The sequence below is a fragment of the Bufo bufo genome, chromosome 2, assembly GCF_905171765.1.
Source record: "Bufo bufo chromosome 2, aBufBuf1.1, whole genome shotgun sequence".
Classification (NCBI taxonomy): Eukaryota; Metazoa; Chordata; class Amphibia; order Anura; family Bufonidae; genus Bufo; species Bufo bufo.
In genome coordinates, this window is record NC_053390.1 from 111599779 (window position 1) to 111617478 (window position 17700).

The 17700-nt window shown below is 49.1% G+C and overlaps 1 protein-coding gene across 3 annotated transcripts in view; it reads left to right on the top strand.

The window, feature by feature from the left end:
- The window catches only part of POC5 (POC5 centriolar protein), a 66971-nt gene that overhangs the window by 29965 nt on the left and 19306 nt on the right, over nucleotides 1–17700 (top strand). For all 3 annotated transcript variants that reach the window (XM_040421417.1, XM_040421418.1, XM_040421419.1), the window contains exons 4-6: nucleotides 1495–1590; nucleotides 4796–4995; nucleotides 5830–6006. In XM_040421417.1, coding sequence (XP_040277351.1) covers nucleotides 1495–1590; nucleotides 4796–4995; nucleotides 5830–6006 — 473 coding nt within the window. The remainder of the gene's footprint in view (nucleotides 1–1494; nucleotides 1591–4795; nucleotides 4996–5829; nucleotides 6007–17700) is intronic.

Below are 17700 nucleotides of genomic sequence, written 5' to 3' on the forward strand. Positions count from 1 at the left end.
CTTAGACCCTCTATTTGTTCCCTTGTTCCTTCCTGTAGGCCTTGTTTCCCAGGCACCTGTCCTTGGGATCTTCACGGTCTCCCTTTTCTTTGGAACCTTTTCATGCTGGGGTCTCTCCTGGTCCTGTTGGGTCACATGGTTCTTCTGCACCTGTGCATCCTTCTTCTTGCATGAGGTTTCAATCCCACCCTCGAGGACTGCTTTGGGACGTCCCATGGTGCTGTGTCCCCAATGCATTCAAGAGAAAACTGGATTTTTGTACTCGCCGTAAAATCCTTTTCTCGTAGGGTGCATTGGCGGACACAGATCCCACCCTCTGTTTTTATTACTCTCCCTGTCACCGGACTGCTGTTTTCTGGTCCACGATATGTTAGTTCTTTGCTTTTGTTTCTCTCTCCTACTGATTTTGGTACAAACTGGATAGCCTAGTGCTGTGGAGAGGGTACAGCCCACCTGGGCGGAGCCAACTTTTTTTTATATCTAGTGCCTCCTAGTGGTAGCTGGGCATATACCCCATGGTGTTGTGTCCCCCAATGCATCCTACGAGAAAAGGATTTTACGGTGAGCACAAAAATCCAGTTATCTTTGTCTCATTTTTTTTACATCACAGAAACCTGACATTTTAACAGGGGTGTGTAGACTTTTTATATCCACTGTATGTGTATGTCGGAGTCTGATGAGATGGCTGTCCGCTGACAACTATTGAATGTGTATGGGGGCCTTTAGGGCCAGTTCACACTGAGTTTTTTGGCACTGATTTTGGAGCGCTCCTGCCTCAAAATCAGCTCCAAAAAAGCCTCAAAACAGCCTCCCATTCATTTCAATGGGAAGCAGCAATTGCTTTTGCACATGGAAAAAAGAAGCAGCGTGTCCCACCTTGAGGCTGAATCTCCCATTGAAGTGAAAGTGCGTGCATTTTTTGTGCGTTTTCCACACGCTTTTTGGCGCAGATCTGCTTCCAAAAACCTCAAGCTGAAAATTCTGCTATGTAATGAAGTGAACATCCATTGGTTAAAAAAAACGCATCAGAAACCGTGTTTTTCACGCCAAAAAAAAAAGCTGCAGATTCCGCAGCGTGTTTTTCAAAATCAGTAATGTGAACTGGCCCTTAGGCTAGACATAGTTGAGGGTGCTTTCAGACCTTATGGATTCTGTTGCAGAATTTTTCACGACTGGAAATCGGTTCTATTCATTTGAATGGGGCGGCAAGCCCATGGATTTCTGCAAGCCTCATTTAGGTGGATGGAACTGATTTTGAGTCGCAGAAAATTCAGCAACAAAATCTGCCACGTGTGAAAGCACCCCAAAAGCTTAACACGGCTACCTACTGTAGTGAGCTGGGCTGAGGAGCTATGTGTACGGGGAGAATGATGGGACATGCTGGATTTCAGGGAGCCTGATAACACATGGGCAGAGGTGTATTTCCCTCTCCTCATTATTATAAAGACGCATGCTCGGCAGATGTTAACATGTGTATTTAATATGTCTTTTCAGAGGGACCACAATCTTCATTAGAGGACCATCAAAGAAGTTCAGAAAGAGAAAGTCAAAGAGGGCCCTCTCCAGCAAGCGATACTGAGAACCATCAAGGTAGTAGCATTAGGAAGGTACATAGATGAAAGGGTTATTCCCTTCACAGCAGGGGCCGACGTGCCATAGTCTCTACAAGGAAATGTCCCTGTGAGCCGATGCCCAGGGGGCCACCTGAGCCCTCCTCATGGCCGCCAGCCTAGTAAGTAATGATCTGTTACTCCCGGAGTTAATGCTGGGAGCATCAATTACTGCAGTTATGTACCTGGTTGGCGGCCAGAGGTGCCCTCCCGATTCCAGAATTCTGCTGCTTTGCCATCCTGAGGCAATTGGAGTAGGAGGACAGAACGTGGCAGCTGGCGCTGGCCACCACAGAGGGGCAGCTTCTGAGGAGGTATTTGGTCCTGCAGGGGCATTATTTTCTGCTGCACTGTGGATTTTGATGCTGCTGGGTCAGTTTATTGTGTTGCACTGTGGTATTTGGCTCTGCTAGGGCGGTACTTTGTGCTGCAGTATGGTATTGCTGGCCCCACCTACTTGTGTTAGCCCTGCCTTCTGTCATTTTGGACCCGCCTACAACATGGGTCCACTTTAAGTTCCCAGTCCGCCCCTGCCTCTTAGCCAGTCAGTAACCCTTAGGCCTCTTTCATTTGAAGGTGACGGATTAGGTCGGAATGCGTTCAGGGTGCGTTCAGTGAAACTCGCACCATTTTGCAAGCAAATTCAGTCAGTTTTGTCTGCGCTTGTGTTCAGTTTTTTTCGCGTGAGTGCAATGCGTTTTGATGCGTTTTTCACGCGCGTGATAAAAAACTGAAGGTTTACAAACGACATCTCTTAGCAACCATCAGTGAAAAACGCATCGCATCCGCACCTGCTTCCGGATGTGATGCTTTTTTCTATGGGGCCAGGGCTGCGTGAAAAACGCTGAATATAGAACATGCTGCGATTTTCACGCAACGCAGAAGTGATGTGTGAAAACCAACGCTCATGTGCACAGCCCCATTGAAATAAATGGGTGAGGATTCAGTGCGGGTGTTATGCATTGCACCCACGCGGAAAACTCGCTGGTGTGAAAAGGGCCCTACATACAATAACGCGCTGTGCTTCGCTGTTTCCATAGTTCCCATACATTTCTATGGGCGTTACCTGCTCAGCTGTTTCCATAACTCCAGCCACCCCTGGCCACCGCACACGAGGGCTATTCTGATCTCAGCCATGATTGACTGAGATGGGAATACGGGTTCTATTAGGCCGGCGATTATTTTTTCATTAAAGAGCAGCAAACAACGATTTAGCGAGTCGTTTGCATTCAAAAGATGTTCAGTTATAGAAAGCAATAGTCGCTAAGTATTTTCCGCAGTTTGCTCACTACTGCGATCGTTCCTCGTTTGTCCCTGGAGCATCCATATTGCTAACGACTGGTAGATTTCTGATTAGACGAAAGGACGTGGCGGCAGCGAAGTCAGATTTGTCCAGTCCGCAAAAAGCCAATGATTTGTCCCTCGTCATTCGACTGCTGTGTGTTATTACAAGCGGCGATAATTAATTATACGAGAATTCATATGATAATTACTCCATCTATTCGGTCCTTAACCCTTTAATGAATGGGTTTAGAGATTTTTGCAAAAGAGTACCAGAAAGTTATTCACATATTGTGAAGTATTGTGCATTTGGATTGTCCCCTATGCACTTTTATCCGTCTCAAATGAGGCTACTTTCACATCTGCGTTTTCCTTTCCGGTATTGAGATCTGTCATAGGACCTCAAAACCGGAGGAAAATGCTTCAGTTTTGTCCCCATTCATCGTCAATGGGGACAAAACTGAACAAACCGGAGCAGAGTTCACCAGCATGCATACTGTTCCGTTTTTGTTGCGTTCCCATGCCGGACACAAAACTGCAGCAAACAGCGTTTTTGAGTGCGTCATGGGATATGATCAAGACGTATCCAGCATGAAACGCAATGTAAGGCAATGGTGCAGGATTAGTTTTTTCGGACACAAAAAAAAAAAGGATACGGCGCCCATTGACCTACAAAGGATTTAGTGCCGACTCCTTGTTCATTATGGAGATAATAAAACCGGATCCGTTCTGAACAGTTGCAGACAATTGTATTATTGATCTAAATAGTTTTTTATGGTCCCCTGATAAATCCAGCAAAAACGCAGATGTGAAAGTAGCCCAAGGCCTCATGCACACGACCGTTGTGTGTTTTGCGGTCCGCAAAACACGGATGGCGTCCGTGTGCGTTCCGCAATTTGCGGACCGGCACGGACAGCCATTAATATAACTGCTTATTCTTGTCCGCAAAACGCGGACAAGAATAGGACAGGTTATATTTTTTTTTGCGGACCACGGAATGGGGCAACGGATGCGGACAGCACACGGAGTGCGGTCCGCATCTTTTGCAAGTCCCCCCTTGAAGCGAATGGGTCCGCATCCGAGCCGCCAAAACTGCGGCTCGGATGCGGATCAAAACAACGGCCGTGTGCATGAGGCCTAAGAGCGATTTTGAAGTATAAATGGTGAGTCCTGACCAATAGAACACATTTCCATTTTAGTACCATAGACATATAGATGACATTTCAACATAGTTTAGAGATTGAGAGGAAATCCGACGCGTATTTCTATAGCAGAAATCTGAGGCTGACCCTTGGACTGCTGGCGCGGTTGTGTCTCTGGGTGCACAGCAGATCTGCATCAGGATTCGCCTCCATTCAATGAGCTTGGTCCACGTCATTGAGCAGGGGTAATCGGATTCCTTACCGAATCTGTGCACATAAGTATCGTGCTGCGTATTCCTGTTTTTTATGTTTTTCCCGTTGCAGACAAACGTCGGGTACTTTTCTGTAGCACATGAAATTGCTTGCAGAAACCGCATTCACATACATGGCATGTGGATTGTGAATGGACCCAAAATGACCGTAAAATAATTAAAATCAATAGTTCCTTCACATATGACCCAGTGAGGACCTGGGCATATATGTAAATGTGAGTTAGATGGTATTGTCATCATTTCATCAGTACTACAGATTCATGATGCTGATGAGATGTCTTCAAGGGATGTAGTGGAATTACTTCAGACAGCTCTTTTAAGAAATAGATGCGATACTAATGCAATATGGATCCCCTATAGATGTCTTTGTATTTTTAGCACTTTCCATAGACTTCAATGGGCATTTTACATTTGCAAAGCAGTGGGTGGAGATGATCTACTCTGATTCCCAGACTGACACTACTATTCCTGTTTTCTTTTGTATTTGAAGAACCTGCGTTCCAAAGGACCTTAGCATCGGGTATGGAGGTGTTTTCCCCTGTTCATTCAGATGAGCTATCTCTCCGTGCTTCCTCTTCTGCCTCTGCCAGATCCCAGACAGAGCGGATCCAAGTAACTCGGCTGCCTGTCTCTTCTGAAAATATGCAGCAGGTTGAAGACTTGCTTGATCTATGGAGTGGTAACCTGAAGGTAGGTAGATTCCTGCTGTGCATTTAGTATTTCTAAGCACCCTCACCCTCTGTAGAACCTGCCAAGGCGAAGCATAGCTTCCATCAGATGGTTAGTTTGTGCACCTTGTAGCCACTAAATCGGGCTATTTTTTTTTGTTAAAGGGTCAATCCGGTCAAAAAGATTTTACAATATGTTGGAGAAATATGTGCATAGATTGCATTGGTGGAGTCTAAAGCCATCTTTCCGTCAGCTATTCCTCTGCCACAACCTCCACCCCATAACCATGCATTTTCGGCAGAGAATGTATGTGTACTCGGTAGGCAGCAGCTTGGGGATAAATGACTGGGCATGTTGAAATCCAACATGCCTTGCTCTTCTTTCTCCCGACATATGTCAGGGGGTAGTCTGGGCACCACCATACACATTAGATGGTAAGCCATTCTCTTGGGTTCGGCCAACATTCATCTAATGTTTATGGCCACCTTAAAGAGGTTTACCAGCATTTTTTTTTAATCCCGTAGAATTTTTTCCCCCCTCTACCACTATGGGGCATTGCCTAGTGGGGACTCTTTGAAACTGATGACTTATCCTCTGGATAGGTTATCAGCTTCTGATTGGTTGGGGGTCCGACACTCGGGAACACCGCCGATCAGCTGTATGAGAAGGCCCCGGCACTCCTGTAAACACAGCAGCCTTCTCTCTGGTTCCGCTAGGCCAGGGACTTCTCAACTATCGGTCAAGTGGCCTAGGGACTTCTCAGCCCCATTCACTTTTGAGTCTTGTTTGGATACTGGGTCACACTGAAATTCATCTAGAAAACGACTTACCTGTATGTCTGTTACTCTTTCATAGACAAATGTGTTGGCTGAACTGAGCAAATGGAGACTAACCATAATCGAGAAGCATCGGCTGGAGATGAGAAAGCAGAACGAAAAGCATGCGGAGCATATTACTCACTTGAGCAACCAGATAGACAGCCTGAAAGCTCTAATACAGAGCTATGAAACCTCTGTACACAGAAAAGACGAGGTAATGACTATAACCAACTATTAGTTCACCTTTCATGTGAGATTTGTTTATAGGGAAGTGAAAACACTGTTAGATTTCCATCATTTCCATGGTTTTTCAGGGCTTAAAGAGTAACTAAACCTTTGAGTAACATTTTAATGAGATGTTTCTAATGCCCTAATAATAGTTTTTCTAATATATTTTATTAATGTATTTTGTATTTTTATTACATTCCCCCCCCCCCCCCCCAAGCGCACCATTCCCTGTGCGCTTAAAACTGACATTTCTGTACGCCACTGACTGCTCAGCGGTGTACGGAGTATGGGCTGTAGACACTTTATGCATGGGGCCACAGCAGCAGTGCGTACGGGCGCATATTGCTGCTCCTGCCTGTGCCTTCCAGAGGTTTACGAACTCCTAGCATAGCACATGGGTGGGTACCCTGTACCCATGTGCTATGCCAGGATTAGCAGAGCTGGCTCCTGCTCCGCTAAGCTAAGAGTCCTGCAGGCAGAAGCAGGAGCCGCTCTGCTCAGCTAATCCTGGAGTTAGTAAACCTCCGGGGGGCAGGGGCAGGAGCAGCAATATGCATTCCTGCCCGTACGCACTGCTGCTGTGGCCCCATTCATAAAGTGTCTACAGCCCGTACTCTGGAAATGTCAGTTTTAAGCGCAATACTTTATTAGAAAAACTATTATTAGGGACATCGTATTAAAATTCTACTCAAAGGTTTAGTTACTCTTTAAGGGGTTGCCTCGCCTCTTGATTTCCGCTCTTCCAGGTAACTCCCTAGGCGCACTTTCTGAGCTGGAGGGGGCATTGCTTATGCTTTGAATGATGGCACAGGCAATGTAATCTTGCCCCTTATCTGTGCGCTCCCAAGGCTTCATTTGTTTTCAGCTAGCTGCTTTTTCCAAGGCTACTGTCATTGCCAGGAGCAGCTCAGGGCAACCTATATGAGGTGGGCGGTATGGGAGGGAGCTAGTGCGCATGTGCAGCAATGCACGCGCTCCCGCCATCCCGGCCACCAAACAGGCTGGCACTTTACTACCCAGTGAACAGACGCTGCTGGATTGCAGCGGTGGCCATAACCCCTGACAATGAGCATTCTCTAAGGGTCTACAAGATGGCAATTATCCAGGAGGCTGGCAGTATTGCAACATGGAGTATATTAGTAAGTGCTTCATTATAGCGTTATATTCAACATAGGTACCATTGTGCCAAGTGAGATATCCCCTTTAAAGGTCAACCTATTAAACCAAGCATACTGCATGGTGATTTAAATAAGTCCTCTATTGCTGCAGTCGGATGTACTGTTGCAGTATAATTATTACTTTTATTCCTACATAAGTGGGATAATCGGAACCGGAACACCTCTACCTCCTCCTCTCCCTCATTGTCACTCCTCCTCATCACCACATTGACAGGGCCAGGCATCTTCACTGTTATGATGCCTGGCTTTTACATCTAACACTTGCGCTGGCGAGATTTCACTGGACCATTACTTTTCAGAATAAGCTGCCGTATGTCTACACAACGAATAACCCTGTTTCTTGCCATTATATGACTTGTATTCTTCGTTATCTAGCAATTTTTCCCCTTGGCAGTCTCTATGTCTGATTCTCAGGTTTTTCTAACTGCTATGATACCTCCCATAGACTACACATAGAGAAAACAGGAGATTCTGATCCCTCACTCTCTCAGAATCATTCAGTAGCTCCATATAAGACATTATCGATGAGTACTGAGCAGTATTGCTGTGACCAAGGCATGTGGAGTGAAATAGAACACTATTAGCTGCTGCAGCTTCTATGTCTGTGCCTGTGTTTCTCTCACTGCAGCCCACTCCTCGCCTCTCCATAGGCCCCTTCAGAGTGAATGTCGGGTTAGAAAGGGGGAGAGGAGAAAAGAGCTGATAAGATGTGACTAAGCATTTTTCTCAGATAAGAGATATTACAAAGTTTCATATGTTTGCCTGTAATATTGATTTAGGCAAAGTTGTTGGGAAAAATTAGTGACTATTAAAATGATTGCGCAGTCATAACAGTAAGAACTAGGCCTGCCATACAGGAACAGTTCAGTGTTCAAGTACAGGTGACATTCACACAGAGATAACTGTCAATCACGGAGTAGGCCCACCCACTGGACTCCTAAGCCCAGAATGACCTTAGAGTTAGATGAATAAATGAATAGTTATACTTAATATTTTTTTAACAAAGCTATATATGTGCTCCTTCTGCTCTATAACATGCCTGCAGATTGCACTGCATTTGCAATGGGACAGGCTCGCTTTAAAGTGGTTGTGCAGCCTGTTTGCATTGATGACCTATCTTTAGTATGAAAAGAGGCTGCACAACCCCCTTCTATAACCTCTTCGCACCAGCGCTGTACATGAAGCTGCTTTCCTCGGGAGCGCTGCCCAGCGCAGGGAACGGGAAAGCTGTTCTTTCACTCTAGTAGCCTGAATAACTATGAAGAGTTCCAGGGTAATAGAGAGGTAGTTCCTATTGAGCCCTGCTCCCTAGGAATATAATGAATTTCCCGTAATTACTGTATGAAATCAGAGTAGTGTAAGAGTGCATGTTCAGGTCCCCCTAGGAGGGCTTAAAAAGTACTTAACCAAAAAAAAAAAAAAAAAGCATTATATATAAATATCGAACACCGTAAAGGGGGGGAAAAAATGGCCAATTCGCCTTTTTTTCATCGCTTCACCCCTTCCAAAAAATTTATGAAAAAGTGATCAAAAAGTCATATGCACCCCAATATGGTATTGCTGAAAACAGATCGCCCTGAAAAAAAAATGAGCCCTCACACAGTTCCATAGACTTTAAATATATAAAAAGTTATAGGGGTCAAAATATAGCGATGAAAACAAAAAATAGTTTTTTTTTACAAATTTTTTTAATTTTTTCATGTGTTAAAACACAAGAAAAACTATACAAATGTGGAATCCTTGTAATTGTACTGACCCAAAGAATGAGGGGGACAGATCAGTTATACCGCATAGGGAACGTCTTAAAATGCAATTGCATGCCTTTTCCATTTCCACACTAATTGGAATTTCCAGCTTCCCACTACATCGTATGCAATAGTAAATGGAGCCATTAGAAAGTACAACTTGTCCCACAAAAACAAGCCCTCGTGCAGCTATGTGAATGGAAAAATACAAAACCTATGGCTTCGTGAAGGCCGGGAGTATAACGCGGAAACTGAAAATCGCCAGGGGCTAAAGGGATTAAGCACCGTGTTCATGCATACACACATATATATGGTAAAAGATCATGTGATGACCGGAGTGACGTCATCAAAGGTCCTTGACCTATAATTAATGCTCACCACAGGTCCTATTCAGTAAAGGGGACAGAAGTGATACCGGGCTACGCGATCAAGTGGATTAAGGTGAGTTAAATGATTTTTTATTTTTTTTTAACCCCTCCAGCGCTGTTTTACTATGCATTCTGTATTCAGAATGCTATTACTTTCCCTTATAACCATGTTATAAGGGAAAATAATAATGATCGGGTCTCCATCCTGATAGTCTCCTAGCAACCATGCGTGAAAATCGCACCGCATCCGCACTTGCTTGCGGATGCTTGCGATTTTCACGCAACCCCATTCATTTCTATGGGGCTTGCGTTACGTGAAAAACGCACAAAGAGAAGCATGCTGCGATTTTCACGCAACGCACAAGTGATGCGTGAAAATCACCGCTCATGTGAACAGCCCCATAGAGATGAATGGGTCAGGATTCCGTGCGGATGCAATGCGTTCACCTCCCGCAACGCATCCGCACGGAAAACTTGCTCGTGTGAAAGGGGCCTTACTCAGGAAGGCCCCAAATTTCCTAGCAGATGCTTCCGCTGAGTCGGTCAGACTGTCGGCTCGCACTGCAGTGCTCTCCAATACCATCAGGAGAGTCTTGTGGTTAAAAGCTTGGTCACAAGATATGGCCTCTAAAAATAAGCTCATATCTTTTTACCATTCCGTGGACAATATGTGTTTGGCCCTGATTTGGACAAAATTTTAGAGCAGGCTACTGACCGTAAAAGAGGTCAAAAAGAAGATAAATCTGGGAATAGAAAACTGTTTTTCTCGCCCAATTTCCTTGGGGGACACAGAAGACCTTGGTATAGCTCATCTCCATAGGAGGCGTGACACTAAGTGAAGACTGTTAAGCCCCTCCTCCCCAGCTATACCCTCAGCCTGGAGAGAGAGACTGCCAGTTTTTGCTTAGTGTCCAAGGAGGCAAGACACTCCCTGCTCTGCAGGGCTGTTTTCTCCTTGTTTAAATTTTAGATTTTTACTTTTTTCTTTTCTTTTTGTTCCAGATCATCAGGGACAACAGAGACGCACTAGACCTCTCTGTTCTCCCGGGGTTGAGCTGCGCCAGTGCCGATCACCCGCACTGCTGCCTCCCCCACAGAAGGCAAGGTGGATCAGGGCAGCCCAGCTCCCCTACATCCCGCCAGAGCAAGGCTCGCCCGCACGCCAAGTCCCTCTTCCAGCGTCCTGCCACTACAGTGCCAGTAGCTGAAGGGGCGACCCTGCTGGAACGGACCGAGGGTGAAGACGGCTATGGTGAGAGAGTAGCTTCTCCACCCCCATACTGTGCCTCTGGACCCTTCCCCTGCTGGATCTAGGCTGGCCCCTGGGGTGCCGCAGAGCGGCAATCTGCCCCCCCCCCCCCTTCCTGGCCCTCATAGGACATGCAGCTAGTGGCACCCACTGCTAGCTGCAGAATGCTGCGACTTAGTTTCTACGCGTTGCCTGCCTTCTCCCTCCTACCGGTTCCTCTATTAGCACGGGCACCCGGTCTCAGGGTCCCCCCATCTCCTTACCGGAGTGTTGCTCAAGGCCTGGGGCCCACTCCTTACGGCAGTGGAGTAAGGCCTCGCCTCCGGCCGGTATCGATACTCCGGTGCGCCCGGGCGCCGCAAAAATTTTGGCCCAGGCTTCGCGGCCTGCTAGGCCGCCATTCCGGGCCCCTGACTCTTCCAGCCGGCGGGGTGGGCTCCCGCGGCCGGCATTGGCCTTTACCTCTATGCTCCAGCAGGCCCCGGCCGACCGTTTTGATGCGCCACTCCGCCTCAGGTCCCGGCGGTACATAACGGGCCGGGCGCCGCAAAAATTTAGACCCCGGCTTCACGGCCTACTAGGCCTCAAAATTCCGGCTTCTGTTGGAGGGGGCGGGAACTTCTCCAGGCGCGAATTCTTCCCGCCTGGGGGTTCCTCCGCCCCCAGGGGATCGCAGCGCCGCCCTCCAGGCCGGATCCCTGTTAACCCTTTGGGTACAGGCCGGCTCCCAATGGGCCTGTATGGATGGCCCCCCTTTTTCCTGTCTGACAATCTGTGCCCCTATAGGTGGCTCCCCTTTAGCCGGTGCTGGCCATGTGCACGACCCTCTTCCATAAGCGGAACGCTGCACTCTCACTGGATTCGCTGCCGGCCATGTGCGTGACCCCCTTCCACGGGCGGAACGCAGCACTCTCACTGGATTCGCTGCCGGCCATGTGCGTGACCCCCTTCCATGGGTGGAACGCAGCACTCTCACTGGATTCGCTGTCGGCCATGTGCGTGACCCCCTTCTCTAGGCGGAACGCTACACTCTCACTGGTTTTGTTGCCGATCATGTGCATGGCCCCCTTTTTAGGCGGAATACTGCACTCTCACCAGATACGGTACTGGCCATGTGCACGACCCCCTTCCTTAGGCACTGATGTGCTATGATGTACTTATGTACTATGTTATGTACTATGTTACTATGCTGCACTCTCACTGGTTTCGCTGCCGGCCATAGGCATGACCCCCCCTTCCATAGGCGGTATGCTGCACTCTCATTGGATTCGCTGCCGGCCTTGGGTATGCCTCCTTCCCTCAGGCAGCATACATACACTCCCTCTGTCTGATTGTTTTCTCGCAGGTACGTTGCTGGCCATGTGCATGAACCCCATACATGGCGGGGTGCTTGCACTCTCGCTGGACCCGCTGTCGGCCATATGCATGACCCCTCTTCCGTGGGCGGTGTACGCACTCTCGCTGGATTCGCTGCCAGCCAGGGGCATGCTTCCTTTCCTCTGGCAACATACACACATTCTCACTGACTGTGTTTGTCTCTCGCCAGTACGTTGCTGGCCATGTGTATGACTCCCATACATGGCGGGGTGCTCGCACTCTCCCTGGATGAGATGCTGGCCATGTGCATTACCCCCCCCCCCCCCCCACCCTTTTCTGGGCGGCATGCTACACTCTCACCGGATACGTTGCTGGCCATGAGCATGGCCCTCTAACATGGGTGGAATGCTTGCACTCCCATTGGATACGGTGCTGGCCTTGTTTTCTCGCAGGTACGTTGCTGGCCATGTGCATGAACCCCATACATGGCGGGGTGCTTGCACTCTCGCTGGACCCGCTGTCGGCCATATGCATGACCCCTCTTCCGTGGGCGGTGTACGCACTCTCGCTGGATTCGCTGCCAGCCAGGGGCATGCTTCCTTTCCTCTGGCAACATACACACATTCTCACTGACTGTGTTTGTCTCTCGCCAGTACGTTGCTGGCCATGTGTATGACTCCCATCCATGGCGGGGTGCTCGCACTCTCCCTGGATGAGATGCTGGCCATGTGCATTACCCCCCCCTTTTCTGGGCGGCATGCTACACTCTCACCGGATACGTTGCTGGCCATGAGCATGGCCCTCTAACATGGGTGGAACGCTTGCACTCCCATTGGATACGGTGCTGGCCTTGTGCGTGACCACCCCTCATTCCATGGGCAGAATTTGGCACGCTCATGAGATTCACGGCTGTCCTTGTATGTGCTGTCCTGGACTTGTAATGTCCCCCTTCATTGGCAGAGTAGTTGCACTCTCGCAAAGTTCAGTGTTGGGTGTATTATTGCACACTCACTTAATGCTAGGATAACCCTGTGCATGTTCCCCTTTCACTAGGTGGACCTCCTGCGTTCATGCTGGATTATATAGTATGTCCTGCTTCTCTGAAGTAGGTACGGCCTTAGGCGTCACTCCATTTTGGGACGGGCCTTTGCACTCTTGCCGACTGCAGTTTGCCAGGTACATTTCCCCCCTTTCGGGGCGGACTGCTTGCGTTCCATCGCATGCCATACTAGGCTTGTGCATAACTCCCTTTCAGGTTGCACTTTGCAATTCCGTACATGCTGTGGCACTCTGTGGCGGGCCCTTTTCGCTGAGTAACCTTTTTGCAGTGAGCGGACGTTCTTGTGCGTTGTTTGGGCCGTGTATGCCTTCTCCTCCTGTAGGTGGGTTGGCCTTCTCACTGCTTACGGGGCTGCTCGTACATATGCCTCACCTGCTTCCTGCGACATACTTTTGTTTTCTTGGGATACGATGCTTGCCGCAAGCCTTGCACTCGTCTCTAAGGAGTTCATTCTGTCCGCCTGACCCGGACGGGCTCTACTTGCTCTCTGCTGCACCGAGCTGGGTGGTACTCATTCATTTAGTTTGCCCTTCATCCCAGGGAGTGTTCGTGGTTCCTAGATGCGTGCCCATTCGTCCTTCCGCGGCATTGCTTCCCTGCGCTAGTGGTCACATGGTCGAGAGTGCTGTTGTCTGCAGCGCCCCTCGAATTCTTCGTTGGCTCTGGCAGGACTGCGGTTCCCTTGCCTACTGCAATTTCCTCCTCTTCGGATGCAGTGTGGTATGAGTCCTTCCTCTTGGCGCCTCTACACTTCAGCCGCTCTTCTCGGGAAGGTCACCCAACTTCTCTTGGGTGCTCGATTACCCAGGTCCGGAGGACCTCCACCTTGGGTTCTTCAGGGTATTCGCCTTCTGCGAGGCGGTGAACCGGGCGTCTCACAGTGTAGCGGGGTTCTGCTTTTGAGCTGTCCTATGGCTTCCCTGTTGCCCACTCCTCCTTTCGGTTGGAGGGTGTTATGCCGGCCTCTGTCTCGACTACCTTATCTCGCCGGCTCTGTTTGGCTCCCGCTCGGTACAGATCACTCTGATGTGGCTTCTGCCCCGCCAGGCTTCAGAGGCTGTCCTCCCTTCTGGGGAGAGCATGGTTGTTCATGTGGATGGTTCCGGTGTTCCTTTTGGCCTCGTACTGTCTCCCTTGTTCACACTGGCCGTGTGAACTGTGTGCCTATTTACCGAGTCTACCGCGTTCTGTCCTCCCGCTGAGTGCAGATTGCGTTGTCCATTCTAGACAATGGTCCTGCTGTAGACTTACCTTCTCGGTAACTTGGGGGGACTACCTTTCGGTCCAGATTGTCCTTTGATCTCCCACACCGGGACTGTAGAACGTGGCTACATCAGCATGGACTTTAGCCTGTCCTGGCATCTGGCGGATGCTGGGCGGACCCTTTGGTTCTTTTCCGTCTGTCCTTCTGCTCCCCCACTCGGGTGGATACGGGACAACGTTGCTCGGGGGCCGACAGGACCAGTTTTGTCGACCCTTCTGCCCGTGTTACTGGTCTGCGCCTGATCACATTGGGTTTTCGCCCGCTTGCCAGGCGACTCCAGTGGGCTCACTACTGTCCGCTCCTGGCTGTGTTTCGTCCAGGATCTGTCGTAGGACTTAGGGTTTTTTGTCTGTGGTTCTGTGGGAAGCTGTGCATTCCCCACTCTGACTTTCTCTCCCCATGGTTCTGACTTTTTCCAGTCCGGCCTGGACCTGGGACTGGGACTCCTTTACTTGAGGTGTCAAGTGTCGGCGCTGTTCTTCCTCTTCCAGCGTTCCCCGGCCCTCTGGGCCTGTCAAGACCTTCTTCCTCGGAGTGGCTCTTTGGTTCCTCTGTACTGTCCTCCGGTACCGCCCTGGGAACTACATGCTGAGCTCTCGGCGCTCCAATCTTTTCCTTGGAGCCGTTACAGAAGTTCTCTCTACCCCTTCTGTCCTGTACGGTTGTGTTTCCGTAGCAGTCGTGTCTCTGACGGGTGCCTGAATGGCGGCCCTTCTTGTTCCGAGCCTTCTGTCTTTTCCCAGGACAGGGCTGTTCTACATCCCGTTTCCTACTTCCTTCCTTCTGAAGGTGGTGTTTGCCTTTCGCTTCAACACTTCATCGATTTGGACGTTGTTTGGGCCTTGCCGTTTTTACTTGGAGATCTCCGACTCTTGTCGACGTTAGGTCTCTTGGGTTTACAGGAGGTCCGCGCTTAGGGTTGACGGACTCCAGGGTGGTTTTCCTCCGCTTTATCAGATTGGCTATTGCTGAGGTTACCGCACCAAGGGCAGGATTCTGCCTTTGGTGTCACCGTTCATTTCACCAGAGCGGTCGGTGCCTCCTGGGTCGGAGGCATTGGGCTTCGGCCATGCATTTGGGCAAGGCGGCCACAGGTCTTCCTTGCACGCCTTACCAAGTTCTACAGGGTGCATACTCTGGCTTTGGCGGATGCTGCCTTGGCCCGCCTGGGTCTGCAGGCGGCGGTTCCTTGATGCCTTCAGGTGCTTCGCCTTGGTGCTGTGGTCCCCCCCCCTTTTGGACTGCTTTTGAACGTCCCAAGGTCTTCTGTGTCCCCCAAAGAAAATTGGGCGAGAAAACAAGATTTTTGTATAACTTCCCAGTAAAATCTCTTTCTCGCTCTTTCCTTGGGGGACACAGCAACCACCTATTCATTGTTTTTCTCTACACGGTTTCCGAGTTTGTGTTACCCGTTGGGTAGTTGGCTTGTTGGTTCCTTGTTGGACTTTGCCTTTTCTCACTACTTGGACACGCAACTGGCAGTCTCTCTCTCCAGGCTGAGGGTATAGCTGATGGAGGAGGGGCTTAACAGTTTTCACTTAGTGTCACGCCTCCTAGGGAGATGAGCTATACCCAAGGTCTTCTGTGTCCCCCAAGGAAAGAGCGAGAAAGAGATTTTACTGGTAAGTTATACAAAAATCTCGTTTTTCGCAAGCAGCAGCACGATTCCAGACCTGACCATGGAAGGTCGGGAGGACTGAAAGGCTCAGTTCCTTTTTAAGTTTCTGGGAACAGACCATCACAGACCCGTTTATTATCAGCATCATAAAAAACGGGTATTCTTTAGAGTTGGATTCCCTTCCCCCGCAAAAGTTTGTAATAACCCAACTCCAGGGATCTCTAAGGTCCTCCCTGTCCGAGAGTATAAAAGAACTCCTGTCCCTAGGGGCAATAGAAGACGTCCCCAAGGAGGAATGGGGGAATGGTCACTACTCGCCTCTATTCATGGTCCGGAAACCAAACGGGAGATTCCGAACCATCATAAACCTAAAACCACTAAACAAACACATTTCATATCACAAATTCAAAATGGAAACTGTCAAGACGGCAGTAAAACTTATCAAGAAGGGGGCTCAAATTACAATAGATCTCAAAGATGCTTATTTCCACATTCCAATACATCCTCTTTCCAGAAGGTACCTGAGGTTTGCAGTGAAGCTGAAGGGAAAGATCCGCCACTATCAGTTCACCTGTCTACCTTTCGGAATTGCCTCAGCTCCTCGTATCTTCACCAAGGTTATGGCAGAAGCCATGGCCTCTCTAAACCGCAGGGGGATTTTAGTGGTCCCTTATCTCGACGACTTGCTGGTAGTGGCAGAAACGTCAGATCTCCTCCTAATACATCTACAGGTGGTCCTCTCTCACCTTCAGAACCTAGGGTGGATCATCAACAGGGAAAAGTCCAATCTGACTCCAAGTCACCGGAGAGTGTTCTTGGGCTCCAAAGATCCTTTCTTCCTTCTACAAAGATCCAGGATCTAAAACTAAGAATCCAACATTTCCTAAAGATGTGTTCTTGTTCTATCCGGCAGGCCATGAGGGTTCTAGGTCTTCTATCCTCCTGCATCCCAGCCGTTGCCTGGGCCCAATTTCACATGAGGCCTCTGCAGAGCCTTGAATTAAAAAGGTGGAACAGATCCCAGTTGACCCTAGAAGAGAGGATGCCGGTAACCAGAGACATAAAGGCCTCTTGATATGGTGGCTCTCAGATAGGAACCTGAAGACAGGGGTTCCCTGGAGCCAAGAAAATGTACTATCACTAACGACGGATGCCAGTTCCTGGGGTTGGGGTGCACTTGCTACCACCGGTTCCTTTCAGGGTGCCTGGTTAGAAACTCAGAAGAAAATGTCATCCAACTACAGGGAGCTCTATGCCATATGGGAAGGCCTCAAAGCAATCCAGATTCAGGCCAAAAACAGTCATGTTCTAATACATTCTGACAACTCCATAGCGGTAGCGTTCATACAACATCAAGGAGGGACGAGGCACGGTCATCTTCAGAACCTCGCAAGACAGATATTCCTCTGGGCAGAAAGGAATGTGAAATCATTAGGGGCGGTACATCTGAAAGGCTCACTCAATACTCAAGCAGATTTCCTAAGCCGGCAGAGGCTGGATCCAGGCGAATGGTCTCTGTCATAACCAGCCTTCCAGAAAATACAAGATCAGTGGGGCATTCCATCTCTAGACCTATTTGCCTCAAAAAGAAATCACAAAGTACCACATTACTTCTCTCTAAACCCAAGGAATCCGTGTGTGGCAGTGGATGCCTTCACCCAAGACTGGACGTCGGGGCTGGTGTATGCCTTCCCCCCAATTCTGATGACCCCAAAAGTCCTCCAAAAATTCCAAGCAGAGAGATGCGTCCTGATCCTAGTTGTTCCCTTCTGGCCCAGAAGAGGCTGGTTCGGTCTCCTGAGATCCCTCAGTCAGGAGGACCCAATCCTATTTCCCCTGGAGAAAAATCTTATGATGCAGGGTCCAATCCCTCACCCGAAT